At 36.3% G+C, this 20,990-nt stretch overlaps 1 protein-coding gene across 1 annotated transcript in view; it reads left to right on the top strand.

Annotated features, from left to right (window-relative positions):
* The first annotated feature begins 2,856 nt into the window (after positions 1–2,856).
* The window catches only part of LOC136840124 (tubulin beta-2B chain-like), a 29,949-nt gene continuing 11,815 nt past the window's right edge, over positions 2,857–20,990 (top strand). The window contains exon 1 of the mRNA XM_067106522.1: positions 2,857–3,304. Coding sequence (XP_066962623.1) covers positions 3,248–3,304 — 57 coding nt within the window. The 5' untranslated portion in view covers positions 2,857–3,247. The remainder of the gene's footprint in view (positions 3,305–20,990) is intronic.

Consider the following 20,990-nt stretch of genomic DNA (forward strand, 5'->3'; position numbering starts at 1 on the left):
GCAAAGGTGAGGAAGGAGGCTTTCCATGTGGTGGAGATGAACAACAGTGTTATACTAGTTCAATGCTCCGAAGAGAATTTCTCTGGCTTCCACAAAAAAAAAAAAAAAAATTACAGGTATTTATGGTGTCACGAATTTTCATCAAAATCTTCGATTTCAAAACATGTAAGCAAGCCTCACAGCTACATTTCCTAAATGCATACTGCCTACTGCATGAGGTCATTACCTAAAGGACTGAGATTCAGTCATATTTGCATTGGCCTTTTACAAGAGACCTGCTTCACATAATCCTTTGTTAGCCATGAACGAGAAAAGAAAAGCTGTCTGTGCAAACCTGTAAGAGATAACGTTTTTATTTTATATTCGTTCCCTTTGTTCTTTACCTCAGTTTTCGCTGCACAGTTTCACTGCATTTCTCAGATGGATGAGTATGATAATACATTTCTCTGTACTGTATTTCCACCTTGTCATAAGAAAAGACAAACCGAAATCTGCAATAGTATAGCCTAGTTATCTATTATTATTCACAGACAATAATATGTAATTCAGTAATGCTAATCAGGAAAATAATTCAGATACATGGGGAAATAAAATATAAAAGTAAATCCTAGGCTATCAACAAAATTTAAATATTTTGCATGCAATCCTCAAACCAACAAAATGGGTATCTCCCTAATCTTTTTTTCTTTCACTCTTAATCAATTTCATGTCAGAGAACTGAGTAATAAGATTTAAATTACTGAAAAACTATACCAAAATGGCTTACCCTGTGTCATCCCTCACAGAAAAAACCTCTCTGGTAAATCACTGATTCAGCACTGCATCTGCAAGATTCGTAAGCAATAATTCATCCCACTCACTGACAACTATTACTTGATCAAATAAGCCATCTGTATCTTTTTCAGTTTTGCCAGGTACTCTCGATCATCAAAACTTAAGTTTATACAGACCTGTCCAGAATGCCCGAAGATGTGGTTCTCTAAAATTAATATTTCACCTGCATATAGTATGCTTTACCGGATAGCAGGTCAACTTATAGGCAATTATATTCTACAGAGACTGCTTCATGCTTGCTCGTTTTGATCTACTGAAATAATGGAGAAGGGCAAATGTGGTATCCGGCTCTTATTCGATCTTAGTGGGGTTTTTGATACCGTCATGAGTGAAGTACCTCCGAATAACTTACGATCCATTGGAAGTGGTGATGAAAACCTTAAGTCGTTGGAAGACTACATGACAGAAAGTACGTGTGCATATCACAAAATTATTTTCATCTTAAAAAAACTTTAAAAGAAATGTTACCCCAAGGAAGTACATTGGGGTCAATCCTATTTTGCTTATTTACAACCGGAATCCTATTTTGCTTATTTACAACCGGATTGTCAAATTTCAAGGTATTTGCGAATAGCACCTAATAATTCTTATTTCTCATTAACGAAATTTATGGTACAAAAGAGAAGCTAAATAACGTTCTTAACAGTGTTAAGTTGGCAGGGAAGGAAGATAATTCAAGCCCTAGTGACACACTTGTCTCAGCGTTCACATTAATAATGCTGTGAGAGTTAACTGGCATCACCATAAAAATATTGCCTTTGCTAAAAAAAATATTTTGATAAGTGATCTATCGAAAAAAAATGTGCATTAATGGTGCCAATAATAAAGCTGACTATTGAAACTCTGTTCATCGCAATATACCAAAGATGCGACCCAGAAGCTGCAAAATATACCAAAAATAGAAGCAAGAATCTTGAAGGGTGTTGCACCCCAAGATAGGATTACCCCTGTACTGTTCGAGTTTCATTATCTATCAAAGTTAGAAGACTGTCTAAAATATGCTTCATGAGTCACCCAGCTACCAAAACTAGATGCTCACAATATCTGAATGATTTTCTGCGCATGCTACATCCAAGAAATGGAGTCAACACAAAACTAGCTACAGATGTTTTCAAGTTATATGAGCCAAGATGCACTTCGAATATTGGTTTTAGAGCCTTCAGAACTGCAGTCCTAAGTGTGTACACTAAGTTTCCACTTGATATCAGAACGGCTGAAAATATCAAGGCTTTCAAGACAAAACTAAAAAGCTTTTTATTTTCTGAGTGTTATAATACTGGGGATCTGACAATTAATGTGGAGTACACAGTACGATTCTTCGAAAGTCTCTGCAGACGTCCGAATATGCCAAGCGAATTTGCGGGTCCCACAGAACACCCTCGGTGGAGCAGGGCCGGATAAGAGGCCTACTGTAAGAAGATGGTAAGAAAGAGGAGGGAGAACGAAAGAGAAAACATGAAAAAGAAAAATACGAGGATGATAGCAATGAAAGAGACTTCCCGTTAATGAGTCACCTGACACTGTCATTCATAATACTTTAGATTAATTTGGACATGTGCAAGGTGCCGAGGAACGATAGAGAGAAGAGGGTAAAGAGTAACTATGATAATGGGCATGGCTATTGGACCTTTATGCGTTCTACTTGTGCAAGTAGACACTTTTTGACCAAGTCTGTCAGTTTACTTGCATGCCTTTATTTTATTTTGAAGTTCTTTTGAACATGTAAGATAAGTAAATTTTCAGACACACGCATTCAGGCGTACACCACATTCACACACGCTGAGAGAGAGAGAGAGAGAGAGAGAGAGAGAGAGAGAGAGAGAGAGAGAGAGAGAGAGAGAGAGAGAGAGAGTTGGACGGGGTTATATTTTTAACCCTCACACGTGTCAACACGAAGTACCAGTTACACAACCCGAGTCATCTTTTGAGTACTCGCATAAACAAAAGCTGCACACATTTACCATAACAGATCCAATACAGAACACCACATTTCCTGGCTGGATCAAAATGACGAGCTATAAGACGCCCAACTATCCTGATCCACCCAAAAGACGAAAGGTGAAATTGCCGAGATGTAGGCAACAGCGGACCTCAGCCACAGCGCCCCCAGCGGCCGTTCGGGGCGAAGAGGAGAAGGCGAGGCACCGCCGGACCGGTAGTAGTCTCTCTTTCTGACTGGTTCTGTCGCTTCCCCTCAGTCACTAAGCCTCAGAGGAGACAGTCAGTCGAGTGCCTGTTCAAGTCGACGCACTTTTCGGTGATCCACTCCGGGTCCTTGCGATCTCTCGTTGGTCTCTTGGTCCCTCCTTGGATATTTTTTTTCTCTTTTTTTCGGGTATTAGGCCCCCCTTCCAGTTCGTTCCCAGCTTCTGCATTCGCGATTCTTTCCCCGTTCCTCTCGTCTGTCGGCAGCATGAGGGAAATTGTGCATCTGCAGGCTGGCCAATGCGGCAATCAGATCGGTTCGAAGGTAAGTGAGAATTTATCTTGCCTTTTTCAGGTTTCCCATGTTCATGCCTAACGTGCCTCGAGAACAGCTACCCTGCCCCGCCCCCCTCGCCCCCCTCCCACCCAAAAAAGAAAGTTAAAAGAGAAAAGGGTGTGCCGGCTGTGTCATATACTTACTGTAAGTCTAAATTTAAAGTGTAACGAGGGCCATATGCTTTATGCCATCTGTCTTTCATAATGCATATTTTCCCGTGTCAAGATAAAATGTCTTTATTTAGGCGTCGAATATTTTCTGTCAGTCAATTTCTCATGTGAAAAGAATTGGAAAATCTTTATTAGCAGTGAGGTGAGTCTATCGAAAAAGGAAGAAACCCTTCGTTTAATGGTTGAGGAATTTTAATAGGAATGATAATTTTTCCACGATTAATTGTATCTTAAAGGAAATACTTTGCCGATGCTTTAAAAGAGTCTAGTTAATCCGTACCCAACCTGCAGTTTTCTGATAAGTCTGTACTGATGCCAAAAGATTAATTTCGAGGTTAGAACATGAATTTTCAAAGAAATTAGGATTTTCAAAGACAGATTTGTCATTATGACTCCAGAACAATTCCACGAGGGGTTAGATAATACCGGAAGCATTTCCCGTGACGGAAGCTCTCCTCAGAACGGGTGAAGATTTCGACCTTAGTAAAAGTTAAATAAAAGCAAAATAAACCTTGTTCCAACCAACAAATTATGTGCCTCTAGCGTATCGTTAATAAGAGAGGAACTTTCAATTCGGTTACATAACATTTAGTGTTTTTCATTGATCTCTGTAAAAATTAACTACCAACGCCTATTTCTTCATTTAATAATTTCCAAGAATCAAAGAGGCTTTATGCTTCAAAAGCAGTTTGTTAGACATTTGCAAGAGACAAGGAAGTGCTGAACACGTGGGTATGGAGTATAAGAAAAATTTAAGCTCACCTCCCAACCCGACCCCACCCCTCAACCTGCCCCACCCCCCAAAAAAAAAAACTTGGTGCGCCAAAAACTATAGTATGCAATTTACTCAAGCATAATCAGATGCAGTAAACAAATGCAGATGCTCATGGCATCGTACCGCATTATTAATGAATCAAGCCACGAATTAACTCACGAACGATCGAGTCTCCTATTCAGTGTCTAACCTTCTAACCATGATAACTACAAGTCTATAACTGTCAGTGTCTAACCTTTTAACCCTGATAACTATAAGTCTGTAGCGCCTTGATTCCTTGACTTGCAGGAAACTTAGTGAGTCATACAGGGAAGAAACATTGATTTTTACAGCCGTCATTCGCAGAAAACTATTACCGGGTAAATACCTAATGCGGATGGAACGCCTCCACAGTTAGGAAGACGCACAATATAAAAATATTAATCTGTTGGTTTTCATCTATTTTGAAGACGCCGGGAACAGTCATAATAATAACACTTAACAGGTAAATATTTAAAGTGAATGGAAAGCCGCCAAAGTTAACATAAAATATATAAAAAAATATTAATTACTTTGCTTTCATCTATTTAAATACACCAGGGGTAATCATAACAATACCAATTAACAAGTAAAAATATAACATATATGTAAATTGGCATTCTCCAAACCACAGACATTTATAGATACAAAACTAATTATTTCAGATAAAATGGCCTCCTCCGAGTAATTTATATTTATAAATACAAAACTAATCATTTCAGCAATTATTCTACTTCGAGTCACCAGACGCCTTCGTAACAGCTGCCTACCATCTCCAACACCTTTCCCCCTTATCTTTTAATTCTAAAATGGAGACACACGCCTAACGGAATGTATATTTGGCATCCGAGGCTTCCCACGAGCCCTGGTAGGTGGCACTTCCTATGTCTGGTGGATTTGGCACTGTTCCTGACATGGGCCTGGCCTTACCCACTGTCACGGGTCAATGGAGCTCGGAGAGTGGAGTCGTCAGTGCTGTCGATGGACGGTCGATTATTTACCTGACCCGCAGCAGATGTCCGCAACTGCATCATAATGCCGTATTTTCAAAGAAATACGTTTTGATTCTTCTCTCTCTCTCTCTCTCTCTCTCTCTCTCTCTCTCTCTCTCTCTCTTCACACACACACACATATTATATATATATATATATATATATATATATATATATATATATATATATATATATATATATGTGTGTGTGTGTGTGTGTGTGTGTGTATATATACACTATATACAATATATATATATATATATATATATATATATATATATATATATATATATATATAATGCAATGTGGCATGAGGAAACAATGGCCTTAAATCTTGACCGGATTCGTCTTTAGACAAACAGACAGATAGATAGTTAGATAGGAAGATAGATGGACACGAGTAAAATGTTTGGCAATCACATGTGTTCACATCAAAAGGCTAAATCCTCCAACAAGATTGTTGAGTTAACAGATCTAATCTGTGTATTCCAGCCTAGCATTTCCTACTTGCTTTAATGACGATGATAATGATGATAACGGAGTGACAGCAGAGTGACAAGTCAAAATAGCGATAAGTACTATCAAATGACATTGCCATCGTACAAGAGTGTCATGCCTAAAGATAGATTAAGTCTACAAGAAACATCACCCTTACTATTACTGGTCAACTTCAATATAACGCGCCGGAACATGAAGGAATTTTATTATTATTATTATTATTATTATTATTATTATTATTATTATTATTATTATTATTATTATTATTATTATTATTATTATTTCAGTGCAAAAAGAAAAAATAATACAGAAGTACAGAATAAACTATACAAGAGAGAAGGCGAATAAAAACAAAGATAAAATGGACATAAAAACAATAATATAAACACGAAGAAAAACAAATAAAATAAAACCAATATACTACGAAGCATTTCAGTTACTCTATTTTCCCTTCTGTTTTAAAAGATGACATGATGCATTAATGCCACTTGAACTACTCTTCCAGTTCTGTCTCTCTCTCTCTCTCTCTCTCTCTCTCTCTCTCTCTCTCTCTCTCTCACACGCACACACATTTATGACTCCACAAAATTCTAAAACTTTCTCCTCCCGTAGAACAAACAATTCAATATTTAATTTAATTAAACATTCAGTTTAATATCTTTTCTTGAAATTTCCTCTCTGGAGACTTCGTTTAAGAGCCCCAAGTTAGTATACTACGCAACGAAGTAGGATCATTGCAGTATCAACCTATAAAAATTTTTGAAGAGAAGAAAAGCTTTCATTAATGGTTAAATTATGTGTCCAAGAATTAGAGTTTTATGTTGACATGGCTGTGAAAGTGTCGCAAAAATGCAGCCCTCATACAAATATAGTGTTCACATTATTACTATATATGTGATTTTGTGAATGAATGTGTTAAATACATAGGAATATGATTACATGCACAATGATCCTCTCTCTCTCTCTCTCTCTCTCCGCGTATGCTAAGTAAACCCCTATAATTCTAGCATTCAAACCATTATAAACAGCATCTCTAGATATTCTGACGCATAAACTAAGAAGGAAAAACATAATTGGCAATTAGTAATCAGTCATTACGTAAAGATAAAAAGAGAAAAGATATCCCAAGTCCGTCGTATGTCTGCACGTGCAAATATTATACTGACAAAAACTTTAAGCTTAAGCTTTGAGTTTTTGCTTCGATTCCAAGGGATCACTCGTACTTCATAACACCAGCGAATCCGCAGGAGAAAGGTTACAATTCTATCGAGCAGATATTTGGCCAGGTGACAGTGGACGAGGAATAATGCGCACAAGAAATTCTTTCGCACTAATGGCAAAGAAACGGAGTTTTAAAGTTTTTCTTCTTCCTCTTCTTTTTAAAGTCACTTCCAAGAAACGCGCAACATTAATCACTTGTTGCCTCGGTCTACTGCTTCTTACGTCCTGCGACAACAGAGTGATTAAGGCACAAATCAACGTTGTTTGAAACAATTTTGGATAGCTGCAGTGCATCTTTATAAGAAAATCTGTACTTTTTCGGTATTATGCTCTTCAGGCCTAATTGATAGTCAGCGAATTGGTCTTTCTTTAATAACGTCATCAGATGTCCCTTCCGAGTAAGCCTTATGTACGAGCACTAGTCAAAATGTACCATCCATTTTCGAATTTGACCCCTCAGGGGCTAGTACTAAACAAGGCGAAACATTGTAGGTGAGTCACTGTTTCGCCGTGTTTAGCACTAGCCCCTGGGGGATCAAATAGTTTTGTATATAGTTTGAGGAGGTAATTGCCATAGGCCTTAATTGGCTTGTTTGGTAGATAGCATCCTGATTTTTGGTAGGTCGCGAATAGCTCGGTAGGTATCATACTACAGTAGCACCGTCAAAATTTATCCAACTGACTTACAGAATATGGAAGAAATTTAATCGCTTAGGATAAACTTCATCAATTAGTAAGATTTCAATTTTCACCCACTTTGACATCAAACAAGAAAAAGGAGGAAAATAGGTCGTTTACTTTTATAAATCTCTGATTGACAACTTCAAACGAGCCAGTGGCTTAATAGCAGCAGCGTAAGGCCCTAACCCATTCTCCAATTGTCACGAGTGATCATGCTTTTGTACGGCGCGTTCTTGCCTTCACAGAAGAAGAAGAAGAAGAAGAAGAAGAAGAAGAAGAAGAAGAAGAAGAAGAAGAAAAAGAAGAAGGAGAAGAAGTAAGGGGAGGAGGAGGAGAAGAATTAGTAGTAGTAGAAGAAATAAGCCGCGTTCTTGCCTTCACAGAAGAAGAAGAAGAAGAAAAAGACGAAGAAGAAGTAGGGGGAGGAGGAGGAGAAGAATTAGTAGTAGTAGAAGAAATAAGCCATGAGAAGAAGAAGAAGAAAAAAAGAGAAGAAGAAGTAGGGGAGGAGGAGGAGAAGAATTAGTAGTAGTAGAAGAAATAAGCCGCGTTCTTGCCTTCACAGAAGAAGAAGGAGAAGAAGAAGACTAAGAAGAAGTAGGGGAGGAGGAGGAGAAGAATTAGTAGTAGTAGAAGAAATAAGCCGCGTTCTTGCCTTCACAGCAGCAGCAGCAGCAGATGAAGAAGAAGAAGAAGAAGAAGAAGAAGAAGAAGAAGAAGAAGAAGAAGAAGAAGAAGAAGAAGAACATTAGTAGTAGTAGAAGAAATAGGACGGAAAGGAAAAGGAAGGCTGGAGTAATAGGAGTCTAGTTCAGCTGGGCTATCATGACTGCTCATGAATGGTTACCGAGCATGTTATAAAGTACTTAAGTGGCAATGAATGCAATTATTAATGCACTGAGGGTGTGTACCTGGCGAGAATTTGGTTGGTTCTATCTGCAACGTAAGAACGCTGCTCATTCTTGTCTGTCTGTTGGGAATACGATTTAGAACCATGTCTATAATTATCTACATAATGAGAATATGAGGTTTATTTAATCAGAATTCCGTTTAGTTTGTCTGTCTGGTGTCAATAACATTCCTGTTTGCTTAGTGAGAATGCTGTCTAGACCTCTCTCCGCAGTAAAAAAAAAAAATATTCTGTTTGCCTAACTTTTTATAATTATATTTTATGCACAGAAAGAAGTATATATTGCCAATTAATGCCCCAGCAACGCAGATTCGAAATTTGAATCAAAGCCCTAACCATCAAATAAAAACAAGAAAATTTTGAATAAGTCTTCCAGTTCAGTATTCCGAGCCTTGAAGTTCCCACAAAACCAAGGCTTAGAATTTTAGCTTTTAATTAAATTTTCAGTCTATGATTTATATTATAGTCCTTGGCTATAGTTGTTATTTAACTTTTGTAGTTGATGATTCCCCTCTTCAACTTTACTTACCGCATAATGGTTTATACTAGTGAATGAGTCACTGACCTTAGTACCATGAATTCGATCCCATATTCCGCCATCCATCAAAGATTGATGAACAAACAACGACATTTTAACGTATATTCCTCCGCTCCTAATTCACAATATGAACAGGCTCCAGTGTCGTAAGCCTAGTCTTAGTCTTACGAGAGAGAGAGAGAGAGAGAGAGAGAGAGAGAGAGAGAGAGAGAGAGAGAGAGATTATATAACGCCTTTCCTTAATCATACCTAACCCAACAGGTGAGAGAATACCGGTAGTGATAAGGAAGCGTTACTTGTCCTTGTCATTTGTACTTCTTTTCACCCATCCCACCCTCGCCTGCTCTCTCTCTCTCTCTCTCTCTCTCTCTCTCTCTCTCCCTGTAGCCCTCCCAGGGGCATAAAACCCTCTCACATAACCCTCCTGCTAGATCTAAACAACCAGTTGGGTTCACACACCGTGACAACCCTTCGTTCTTTCTCACTCCTGTCATGTTTTCCATTCCTACTCCTTATTGTTATCAGTAAATTGTAAATACACAAACTATGTATATGTATATATATATATATATATATATATATATATATATATATATATATATATATATATATATATATATATACATATATATAATTTATATATATATAATATACATAAATGTATATATATATATATATATATATATATATATATATATATATATATATATATATAAATAATATGTATATATATACTGTTTTACTTTTAATTCTTCAGTGTAAATTATTTATTTTATCTTGTTTTCATTTAGCTTTGATTTTTGCTTTCATTCGTCATTAGGTTTTCAGTCGACTGTTCATATTTAATTTCTCTCTGCGAGAGTATATATTGGTCCTTATATCCCAGAATGATTTTGTTAATCTAAAATTTTTATTTTTCCTAGTTCCAAATTTTTTTTATACATTTCTTGAAATTCCTCCTACACGCCGTATACGTTACAAATGCTTGGAAGGAGGAGGAAAAGGTTAAAAATAAAGCTGTAGTCATCTTTCATCACCCGAAAATTCGGGTCATAAAAAATGACAAAGCTCATATAATTTTCCACTTTCTCTCTCTCTCTCTTTACACACACAAATATATATATATATATATTTATTTTATATATATATATATATATATATATATATATATTTATATATATATATAGATATATGTATGTATGTATGTGTGTATATATATATATATATATATATATATATATATATATATATATATATATATATATATATATATATATATATATATATATATATATTTTGTTATCCCTGTTTTCATGCAATGAACACACACACACACACACACACACACACACACACACACACACACATATACATATATATATATATATATATATATATATATATATATATATATATATATATATATATATATATATATAAATGGATTTTCTTGCATGTAAAGAGGGATAACAAGTTCTTATCACCATGTTTTCATATTCGATTTTCCAGTGGAATTTTAAGTAGTTTTATTCTCGTCTCTCTTCAGGGAGAAACACTGCGAATGATGTATTCAAATCACTAAAATTTAGAATGCATGAGTCGTGATATAAAACAGACCTAAATATAGTAATCTCGTGTTACCACAACGTAGGATATATATAGTAAGTGTGACGGGTGGCAGTGACTCGGAACCATCATATACATACACACACACACACATATATATATATATGTACATATATATATATATATATATATATATATATATATATATATATAGAGAGAGAGAGAGAGAGAGAGAGAGAGAGAGAGAGAGAGAGAGAGAGAGAGAGAGAGAGAGAGAGAGAGAGAGAGAGAGACCAGTTGTCTTTAGATATAAATATATTATATATATATATATATATATATATATATATATATACTATTTATACAGCATTAAGGAAGTTAATTAAGAGACATCTAAAGGTCGGAAAATCTAATAAAGGATAGCAATATGTTCACGATGGAAATGGGTTTGTAGTGACGACAAAGCGGTTAGTCTAGGATCTTGTGTAAATTTAGGGAGTGAAAGCTCTGATGAGAATACCAGCAACGCCTCTTTAGCGCCTGGCCATTCGTGTGAATATGTAACGCGAGCGCGCGCACTTACATACATACATACACATACATACACACATACATATATATATGTATATATATAGAATAAATATATATATATATTTATATATATATATATATATATATATATATATATATATATATATATAAATATATATGTATATATACTGTATATGTATATATAAATCTATATGTACAGTATTTATATGTAATATATATATATATATATATATATATATATATATATATATATATATTATATATATGTGTGTGTGTGTATGTAAACATTTATCCTGACGAACGAAAATAGATGTAGAGACTTACTTTCCCAAGAGAAGATGTGAACACTTGGCTGAGAGAGTGTGTACGATCATCAGTATCAGGTCGAATTGCAACACTAAGGAGGATTAGTAAGCTGGAAAATATAGCCACTGAAGCTTTATTACTTTTTTGTGAGAGAAATCTATTTTTTTTTATGTGACAAAAGCTTTACTTTTTTGTGACAGAAGCTTCACTTTTCTGGGACAGAAGCTTTACTTTTTTTTGTAACAAAAGCACCTGCTTTTTGTGAAAGAAGCTTAACTTTTTTTCGTGACAGAAGCTTTACCTTTTTTGTGACAGAAGCTTTAATTATTTGTGACAGAAGCTCTAAAACATTTTTGTGACAAGATTTATTTTTTGTGAAAGAGGCTTTAATATTTTTTTGACTAATGCTTTTACTTTTTTGTGAAAGAAGCTTTAATATTTTTGTGACAGAAGCTTTATTGTTTTTGTGAAAGAAACTTTAATATTTTTTTGACAGAAGCTTTACTTTTTGTGAAAGAAGCTTTAATATTTTTGTGACAGATTTCTTTTTTGTGACAGAGCCAATCGGACAGGCAACCAAATCCCATTTTATAGGCGAGGCTTGATCTAAAGAAAAAAAGTAGTACAGGAAAAATAGGTTATTATTCCACTAAAAATACAAAAGACTATAGGACTAAGGGAAAACAGAAACAGAGAGAGAAACCCGAAGGGTATACAATGAGTAAACAAGCCAGCGGAACCCAGTTATAACCACAAAATAAACGGCATTCGAACAGGACAGCCTTCATTCCAGGCGACTCAAATTGCTCGTGTTAGTCGACACCGATGCCTCGTCAGATATTGACTCTATCTCCCACTGTGGGGTGTCTCTGTTTTGTTATTTGCCTTGATTGAGAGATAAAGTGGTCTGGCGCATTTGCTCCTCATTAAATACTGTGCTTTGGAGCCATTAATTGCCCGAGTGGAGTTTGTGAATTGTCGTGGAAGATGGACGGTTTGGTCGTGATCGATATGTGTGTGGTTGCGTTTTACTGGTGAAATGGAATTTCTACCACTATGTTAGTCTCCTTACTCGGAAAGTGTTACAAAATGCAAGTTGATATTTTGTTAGCTTTCGTTTATTTGATAGTGATGAACAAAAAAAAAAATTAATTAACATATCGTGTCTTCTAATATCACAGTCACGGCCCTCTCTCTCTCTCTCTCTCTCTCTCTCTCTCTCTCTTCACACAAACGACGCTAGACAAAACAACCACACCCACATACACAGACATATATACTTATTATATGTGTGCATGTATGTGTGTATACATGTAAGTACGTGCTGTGTAAGCAATGGCGTCTATGCGCATATAAATGCATACAAATCTTCATGCATTTATTTACGTATGAAGACAAAACAATTAACAGACAAACAACAACATCAAACAGTAACATCAGCAACACTATGACGCCTACTACACTGCAGTGGCTAGACAAACACCGCAACGAATGGAACAATGAAGAAAAAAAGAAAGAAAGAGAAGCCGAGTCATGAAGACTCAGCAGAGACAACGAAAAACAGAATGATCAAAAGTACGAGAGTTAATAAACGAGTCAGCTCTAGCTGATTTCACACACACACACACACACACAGAGAGAGAGAGAGAGAGAGAGAGAGAGAGAGAGAGAGAGAGAGAGAGAGGGAGAGAGCAATTTACAGCAATCTGTTCGTGGTAGACCTTTCACATGACCCCGAGCGAGGATAGTGGGTCACTCACTCGGCTGGCTAGCGTCTGGTCCGAGTTCCCTGTTTAATAATAAAGCATAAAAAGACGGTTGCCTCAAGTATACATCTTGAACTTCGAAGTCTGGATGCTGGAGTTAAATCATAGATAACAGAAAAACAAAACTATGCATACATGCATATGTATGTATGTATATATTATTATTATTATTATTATTATTATTATTATTATTATTATTATTATTATTATTATTATTATTATTATTATTCAGATGAAGCCTATTCATACGGAACAAGCCTACAAGGGCAATTGGCTTGAAATTCAAGCTTCCATAGAATATGGTGGCTGGCAAAAGAGGGTACAATAATAATAATAATAATAATAATAATAATAATAATAATAATAATAATACATACATATATATGTATGTATATACATGTATGTGTCATACATACATACAGTAAATAATATATATATATATATATATATATATATATATATATATATATATATATATATATATATATATCACTAAGTCCAGTCGGAAGGTGAGTGAAAACCGGGACTTTGAACAAGTACTTTCTGTAGTTTATTCTACATTTTCAAGTTCACACGTTCCTTCAAAAGTATTGATATTGGGATATATATAATATATATATATATATATATATATATATATATATATATATATATATATATATAATAATATGTATATACAATATAAAATATGGAACGTATGAATATATCCATGCAGCACTCCAGTGTTTCCTTTCTTCGTTTCTTCGGATTTTATCTTATTTATTTATTTATATATATATATATATGTATATGTATATATATATATATATATATATATATATATATATATATATATATATATATATATATATATATATACATTGTAGCCGCTGCCTCTAGAACCCGGAAATGCTCTAAGGGGGTTCATATAAAACAGTCGCAGTTTCATCTGAATCGTTCCTCTTGCGGAGCGGGAAGTCGCCAAAGCTAACATTCGACAGAACAAACAAACATTCAGAGGCAAGAAATTACTTTTCTTCGCTCCACCGCTTTCAGTAAATACGCAGGCAGTACTGAAGCGCACTTCACTGAGCGGATTACTCAGCCTTCAACTATATTAAAAGATGGCAAAGTTTCATTAATTTTTGTTGTTGCTCGGGGGAATTCTGCTAAGAAGATATAGACGCTCACTTGTCACAGCGAGTTTCCCGATTTCTGTCATGTGTTAGTTGAGTCAGCTCATAAGAAATCTATATAGATGCTCACTTGACAAAGTGAGTTTCCAAATTTCTGCCTTGAGTCAGTTCATAAATCAATATAGATGCTCATTTGACAAAGCGAGTTACCAAATTTCTGTCTTGTATCAGATGAGTCAATTCATAAATTAATATAGATGCTCATTTGACAAAGCAAGTTTCCAAATTTCTGTCTTATATCAGATGAGACAATTCATAAATTAATACAGATGGTCATTTGACAAAGCGAGTTTCCAAATTTCTGTCTTGTCTCAGATGAGTCAATTCATAAATTAATATAGATGCTCAATTGACAAAGCGAATTTCCAAATTTCTGTCTTGTATTATGAGTCGAGTCAATTCATCAAAAATCAATATGGATGCTCACTTGCCAAGCGAGTTCCCCAGTTTCTGTCATGAATTGGTTGAGTCAGTTCATAAGAAATCAACACAGATTCTTACTTGTCATAGCGAATTTCCCAATTTCTGTCTTGTATGACTGGAGCCAATTCATTAAATATCAATACAGATGCTCAGTTGTCATAGCGAGTTTCTCAATTTCTGTCTTGTATTAGTTGAGTCAGTTCATAAGAAATCAATACAGATGCTCAATTGACAAAGCGAGTTTCCCAATTTCTGTCTTGTACGAGTTGATTCAATTCATAAATCTATACAGATGCTCACTTGACAAAGCGAGTTTCCCAGTTTCTGTCTTGTCTTATGAGATGAGTCAATTCATGAAAAATCAATATAGATGCTCACTTGTCATAGCGAATTTCCCAATTTCTGTCTTGTATTATCAGTTGAGTTAATTCGTAAGAAATCAACATAGATTCTCACTTGTCGTAGCAAATTTCCCAGTTTCTGTCATGTATTATTTGAGTCAATTCATAAGAAATCAATATAGATTCTCACTTGTCAGAGCGAATTTCCCAGTTTCTGTCATGTATTACTTGACTCAATTCATAAGAAATCAATACAGATGCTCACTTGTCATAGCGAATTTCTCAGTTTCTGTCATGTATTGGTTGAGTCAAATCATAAGAAATCGATCTAGATGCTCATTTGACAAAGCGAGTTTCCCAGTGTCTGTCATGTGTTAGTTGAGTCAATTCATAAATCTATATAGATGTTCACTTGACAAAGCGAGTTTCCCAATTTTTGTCTTGTATCCGATATAGATGCTCAGCTGACTAAGCGAATGTCCAGATTTCTGTCTTGTCTTACGAGTTGATAATTCATTAAAATCAGTATAGATGGTCACTTGTCATAGCGAGTTTACCAATTTCTGTCTTGTCTTGTGAGTTGAGTCATTTCACAAGAAACCCAAATAAGCTACAAGACAAGAAGTCAATGAAAGGTCATGGCCAAACATTGGCAATATAGTGGACATTCCTTGGAAAGAAGCTCACCGAATTTTAGGACAGAAGACAAAATCTAACATTTTCTGGTTAAAGCTATTAGTTGATACGTTAATTCCCTTTTTCACTGGTAATTTAATTGATTTTTTTTTTAAAGAATATAATCAGTTTATTCGTATTCTTTTGTTCGTGCTTGCCAAAATTTGCTTGGAATGACCAGAGTAACGAAGGGGGTAGCCAAAAGCAGGTAGGTAATCAAGTATGCAAGTCATTCATGGTATTTGTTTGATCATTTCCCTTCAGGTAATCGGGTTATCCTGAGTATTCTTCAGAATCTCTCTCTCTCTCTCTCTCTCTCTCTCTCTCTCTCTCTCTCTCTATGTCAAGTACGTCTTTGACTGAGCTTTGCACCTGATCTTGCTGTTATATTTATTAACCCTGTTTAAATCTTTCTCTGGTTCGTATAAATCTTCTTTGGATATGTACGACTTCCCCGCTAATTCAATTAAAAATGATGAAAAAATGCGTGGCGAGTTTTTCAAGACGACGTATGACAGGTATAAGCAGCGTCAACTACCGCTAATTGCTTTGGTGACAGCCCACATGACGTAAGACTGCTAATTTAGTAGAGTATTTTAATCTCATCCACGTTTTTAATTTCTGGCACCGTTCTTCGTATGACTTTGGTAAATACTGTATTCTTAGAATCTATATTTGCTTCCGCATGCCTTGAACGGTATGACTGAAATCAGTGACTGAAATTACTGGTTGAGTTGAATTCAAAGATATGATTTCAACTCATTTTGCCTTCACTTTATCTTTTGTACGTAATGCATTTCCACACAGCTTTGGCAAAGTAGTCAGAAATGACTAAAATTTAGTAGTATGAAACTAGTAAAAAACACACGTATTATGTCCGTGAAGTATTCACCTACCATATATGTTTGGTATTTTATTGTGGGAAAAATTTTTTAAAAAGTGAAAACTATGTTTTTGTTCTAATGATTTTTGTAATTAGAACAATAAACTTCTGTATAAACTTTGCTATTTAGATAATGTATTGTATATTTTGTCAATAAACTAACTAACTATGTGTCTCTTACTCAAGAAATTCATAACGATTTAAGGCAGGGAGCAATAGGGCCTTTTACTGAGTAACTCGATAGTAGGTCTAGGCTCGGAAGTTCCGACAATCTCAGAACAAAGTACAGCTGGCAAGAGGGAATCAGAGATTTCCTGACGACGATTAAAGATAAGGTTAATCCAGCTACACGTCTCTTTGATTTCAAAAGGACCTAATAGAATTTATTAGACCTTCTATGGGATTACTTTGAAACTTGGTTAATTCCTAACAGACCTCTTTCTTACGGGAAAATCTGTCATTCTTTTGTCTAATCTTAAGGGAAGTATGTTCCCTTGATGCCAGAGAATGGTTGGGATTCCGGCATGGTATCTTCTGTGCTACCCGGCGATTGGGAAATTTGCTTTTATTGGTTATGCTTTGTTTTCGTTCTTCCTATTCTCGTTCTTAAAATCATTATTTGTTCCTTCCCATGGGGTTGGTACTTTTGCCTACATTGGCCAAGGGATATTATTAATGATCCTTCTAAATCGAACTACTTTCTGCAGTTTTTGTTTCCATCTCTCTCTCTCTCTCTCTCTCTCTCTCTCTCTCTCTCTCTCAATCATTCTGACAATTCCCTTTGGTTCCTTCACCTCCGTCTTGGCTCCTTCCTCTCCGTCTACCTTTTCGAGCCATTATTCTTTCCCCTCTAACCCACGACGTTAGTTTTTCCTCTTCCAACGAAATCCAACTAATCTCCAACGCTCTGCGTCACTTCCCTTCACCCTCCCCCTCCACCACCATCACCACCACCACCGGCACGTCAACTTCTACGAGAATCTCCCGTCCTTCCCCTTAACTCCACCCCTTTAGGGTCACACTGTCAAAATAACTCTCTCCCCTCACTCAGCCCCTTAAAATAACCGCTATGTCAGCCGAGAGTCTAGACTCTCGCTTTAGATGCTCATTTGAGCGAAGGTCTACATTTTGTGGGAGGGATGGTTCTCGGGCCTTGGGAAATGCCAGCGTTTGATTCGGCTTACTTTTACGGTTTACTTCATCGTCTGTTGTTCTTTCTCTTCGAAATATCATGAAAAAACTTAATTATAATAATCTTTCTTTAAAAACAAAAATCCAAGAAGTACTAAAATGTGGGTACTTCTGGTTAGGTGGGGTGGGTTTTATAGTTGTTTGTTTGGTGAAGTGTTACTGGACGAGTTGGTGCGAGAGAGCGTACTCACGAGTGCCGGCACTTGTCAACGTCAACATGCATACACACATACATACGTACATGCACAGTCTGCAGTGCCAGTTATTCGTAAGAGGCTGCAGCATGAGCCGGCAATGTTAACCCGGCTATCATTACACAACGCAAACAGTAGATATCGCAGCAGCAAATAATAATAGAAAAACGGTTAATTTCGACACTATTCAAACTTTGATAACCGAAGTAAGAAACGCGCTGTGAAGTAACGGATGCTGATTATGAATTTCTTTGTTTGTCATTCAACTGAAGTCGTTTTTCTCTTCAATTCGTTTATTCTTCTGCAACTCGTTTCTTGCAGAAAATATATAGCGAATTTTCTGCTCGTATGATTCATTCGTTCTTCAGACATCGAATACACAGTTGTAAAAGATATATGAAAGATATAGATGCATCGTTTGAATTCTCACATCTGTGAGCTCGTGTGAATGTTAATTGGCTGAACCCGTATCGTCAACCCTTTTATTTCTTTTTGTCTCCCGATTAATAACTGCTTTTTTCACTGAATTAAAAGGAAAATTACACACAAAAATATACGACTTAAGACCTTGACAATTAGAGAATTTTGGACGACAATGGGAAAGCCATGTTCCTTCAAGGACAGCCCTCATTGAAACACTTGATTGCGAAGATTAGCCGGGATGGATGATTTATCGTTGTACGGGTTGGTGAATGGAATCTCTCTCTCTCTCTCTCTCTCTCTCTCTCTCTCTCTCTCTCTCTCTCTGTACCGAGTTTACCCTCCTTTATGGGCTTAAGTCCTAAAGAAAAAGCGCCCCCTTTCAAACTCAGACCCAATTCTACCATTCTCACGTTGGTCCTGGCGTCCAATTTAGGGGCAGATGTGTTCATGCTTAGGCCCATGTTCATGTAAACGCTCTATATTCCACAGATAAGTTGTATATCTTAATTTGCATATTGTGATTTGACTGTTACGAAGATTGGCAGTTGGAAAAACGAACCTCTTATCAACAATTCTCAGCAGCTAAGAAGTCAGAACTTAATGAAGATAATAAACTATCAGGCATCGATTTGATTATAACTCATTTACCTATTGAAGATACAACTTGAAAAAAAATTTAGAGTGAGTCGGGCAAAGACGAAACATGAAGCAAAGTGAGGGAATCTCTCTCTCTCTCTCTCTCTCTCTCTCTCTCTCTCTCTTAGGTGGTAAACACGATTCCCAGGGGCAGCGCCAGTCTAGTTTTAGAGAGAATTTTTGACAGCTTAGTATAAGACAGCCATATGCTGCCGGGGGTTTGAAGGGGGAGGGGGGAAGGTGGAATGGAGGAGGGGGGACAGAACAGACACACCCGACCTTCATGATCCTTGGCTAAGCCACCTGAATCTTACCATCTCGAAGAAGTCTGTGCGAGAAAACGTGTCTCCTAAGTAGTAAGAGACCCGGAGGAGCCAATATCTCTTACTGAAATGGAAGAAGAAGAATTAGATGAAGAAGAAATGATGTCAGAAGCATACACGTCTCTACTAAAATAGAAGAAGAAGAAGAAGACGAACCGGAAACGCAATTGGCAAAATACTGGGCATGACGGAGTTTTCTTGGTATGTTCGGTAAAGTTTGAGGTTATTGAGCCAACGGCTTAAAGTCTGATCCCGTTTTCCTCTCGCCCCTCAATACAGGAATTCTTACTCATCGGGAAACTGACGAAGACAATGCGACTTCCCGTGTACAGCCCGCGTTGTGAGCTTTCTTTATTTGCTCTTCCGGTGCAGGATGGCTGGCGTTCTCTGGCGCACAAGATACCGAGGTCTTAAGCGAGATACGAGAGTCACTTTCTTCGTTCTGTGGTACCAGACTGTTTTAGCGAGGCATCTAGTTCGGATAGAAAAAAAAATCGTTTTCAAATCTTCTGTACATAAATCATCATAGATAATAAAGTAACTTTCTTTTTCAAATACTCTGTATAGAAAGCATAAATAATAAAGTAACTTTCGTTTTCAAATATTCTGTATACAAAGCATAAATAATCATTTATACAGACGAGCGCGCATGCGCAAATAAACATTCATTTTTCAATAGCAATCCACTCCTTCAGACATAGTACTAAGGTGACTCTAGAAAATAAAACAACAGCACCACATTCACTCTTAAGCCTGCGAAATCGTGGATGGATCCTCGCCCAGAAAACTTCCACAGAATCAAACACTTCCTACCATCTCCCCCCAACTTCCCCGTCTCCCAAAAGGTTCATCAGCAGTGCATCGAACCCAACGGCACCATTCACCTCCGTCTTGCTTAAACTCTTGCACTTCCTGGAAGTTAAGACTCTCCCTTTTCAGATGCAAATTGCATGTCACAAATGAGTGCATGGCTCAGCCCCTTGGCACCTGTCAGGTGTGGATTTTTTCCAACGGTCTATGTGTTTGTCTGTATTGTCCCCTTAGCATATACTGTATATTGTGATATCATGAATTTTTACCACTATGTATTAGTTATTCGATAATGGCTTAGAAATAAAGCCGAAACCGGCCAGGATTTATTTCGTCTTCGAAATAAAATGATTTCCCCATTTTATAAAACCACAAGAAAGGAAATAAGACCAAATATTATCGAATAAACCAGCGTTACATCAAATCTTTAATTTTCCTTGTGGTGATGAGAGATACATCTATATGTGTGTGTATGCTTAGTTTTCGTATAAATAAAAATAATATTAGTGTTCTCAGTATTCGGTATTTCAGCATCTACACAATCAGAATAATTCTCCATTAAATTGTGAAGAACATTTTATCTGACATATACTACTCTGCCCTAAGA

The sequence above is a fragment of the Macrobrachium rosenbergii genome, chromosome 7, assembly GCF_040412425.1.
Source record: "Macrobrachium rosenbergii isolate ZJJX-2024 chromosome 7, ASM4041242v1, whole genome shotgun sequence".
Classification (NCBI taxonomy): Eukaryota; Metazoa; Arthropoda; class Malacostraca; order Decapoda; family Palaemonidae; genus Macrobrachium; species Macrobrachium rosenbergii.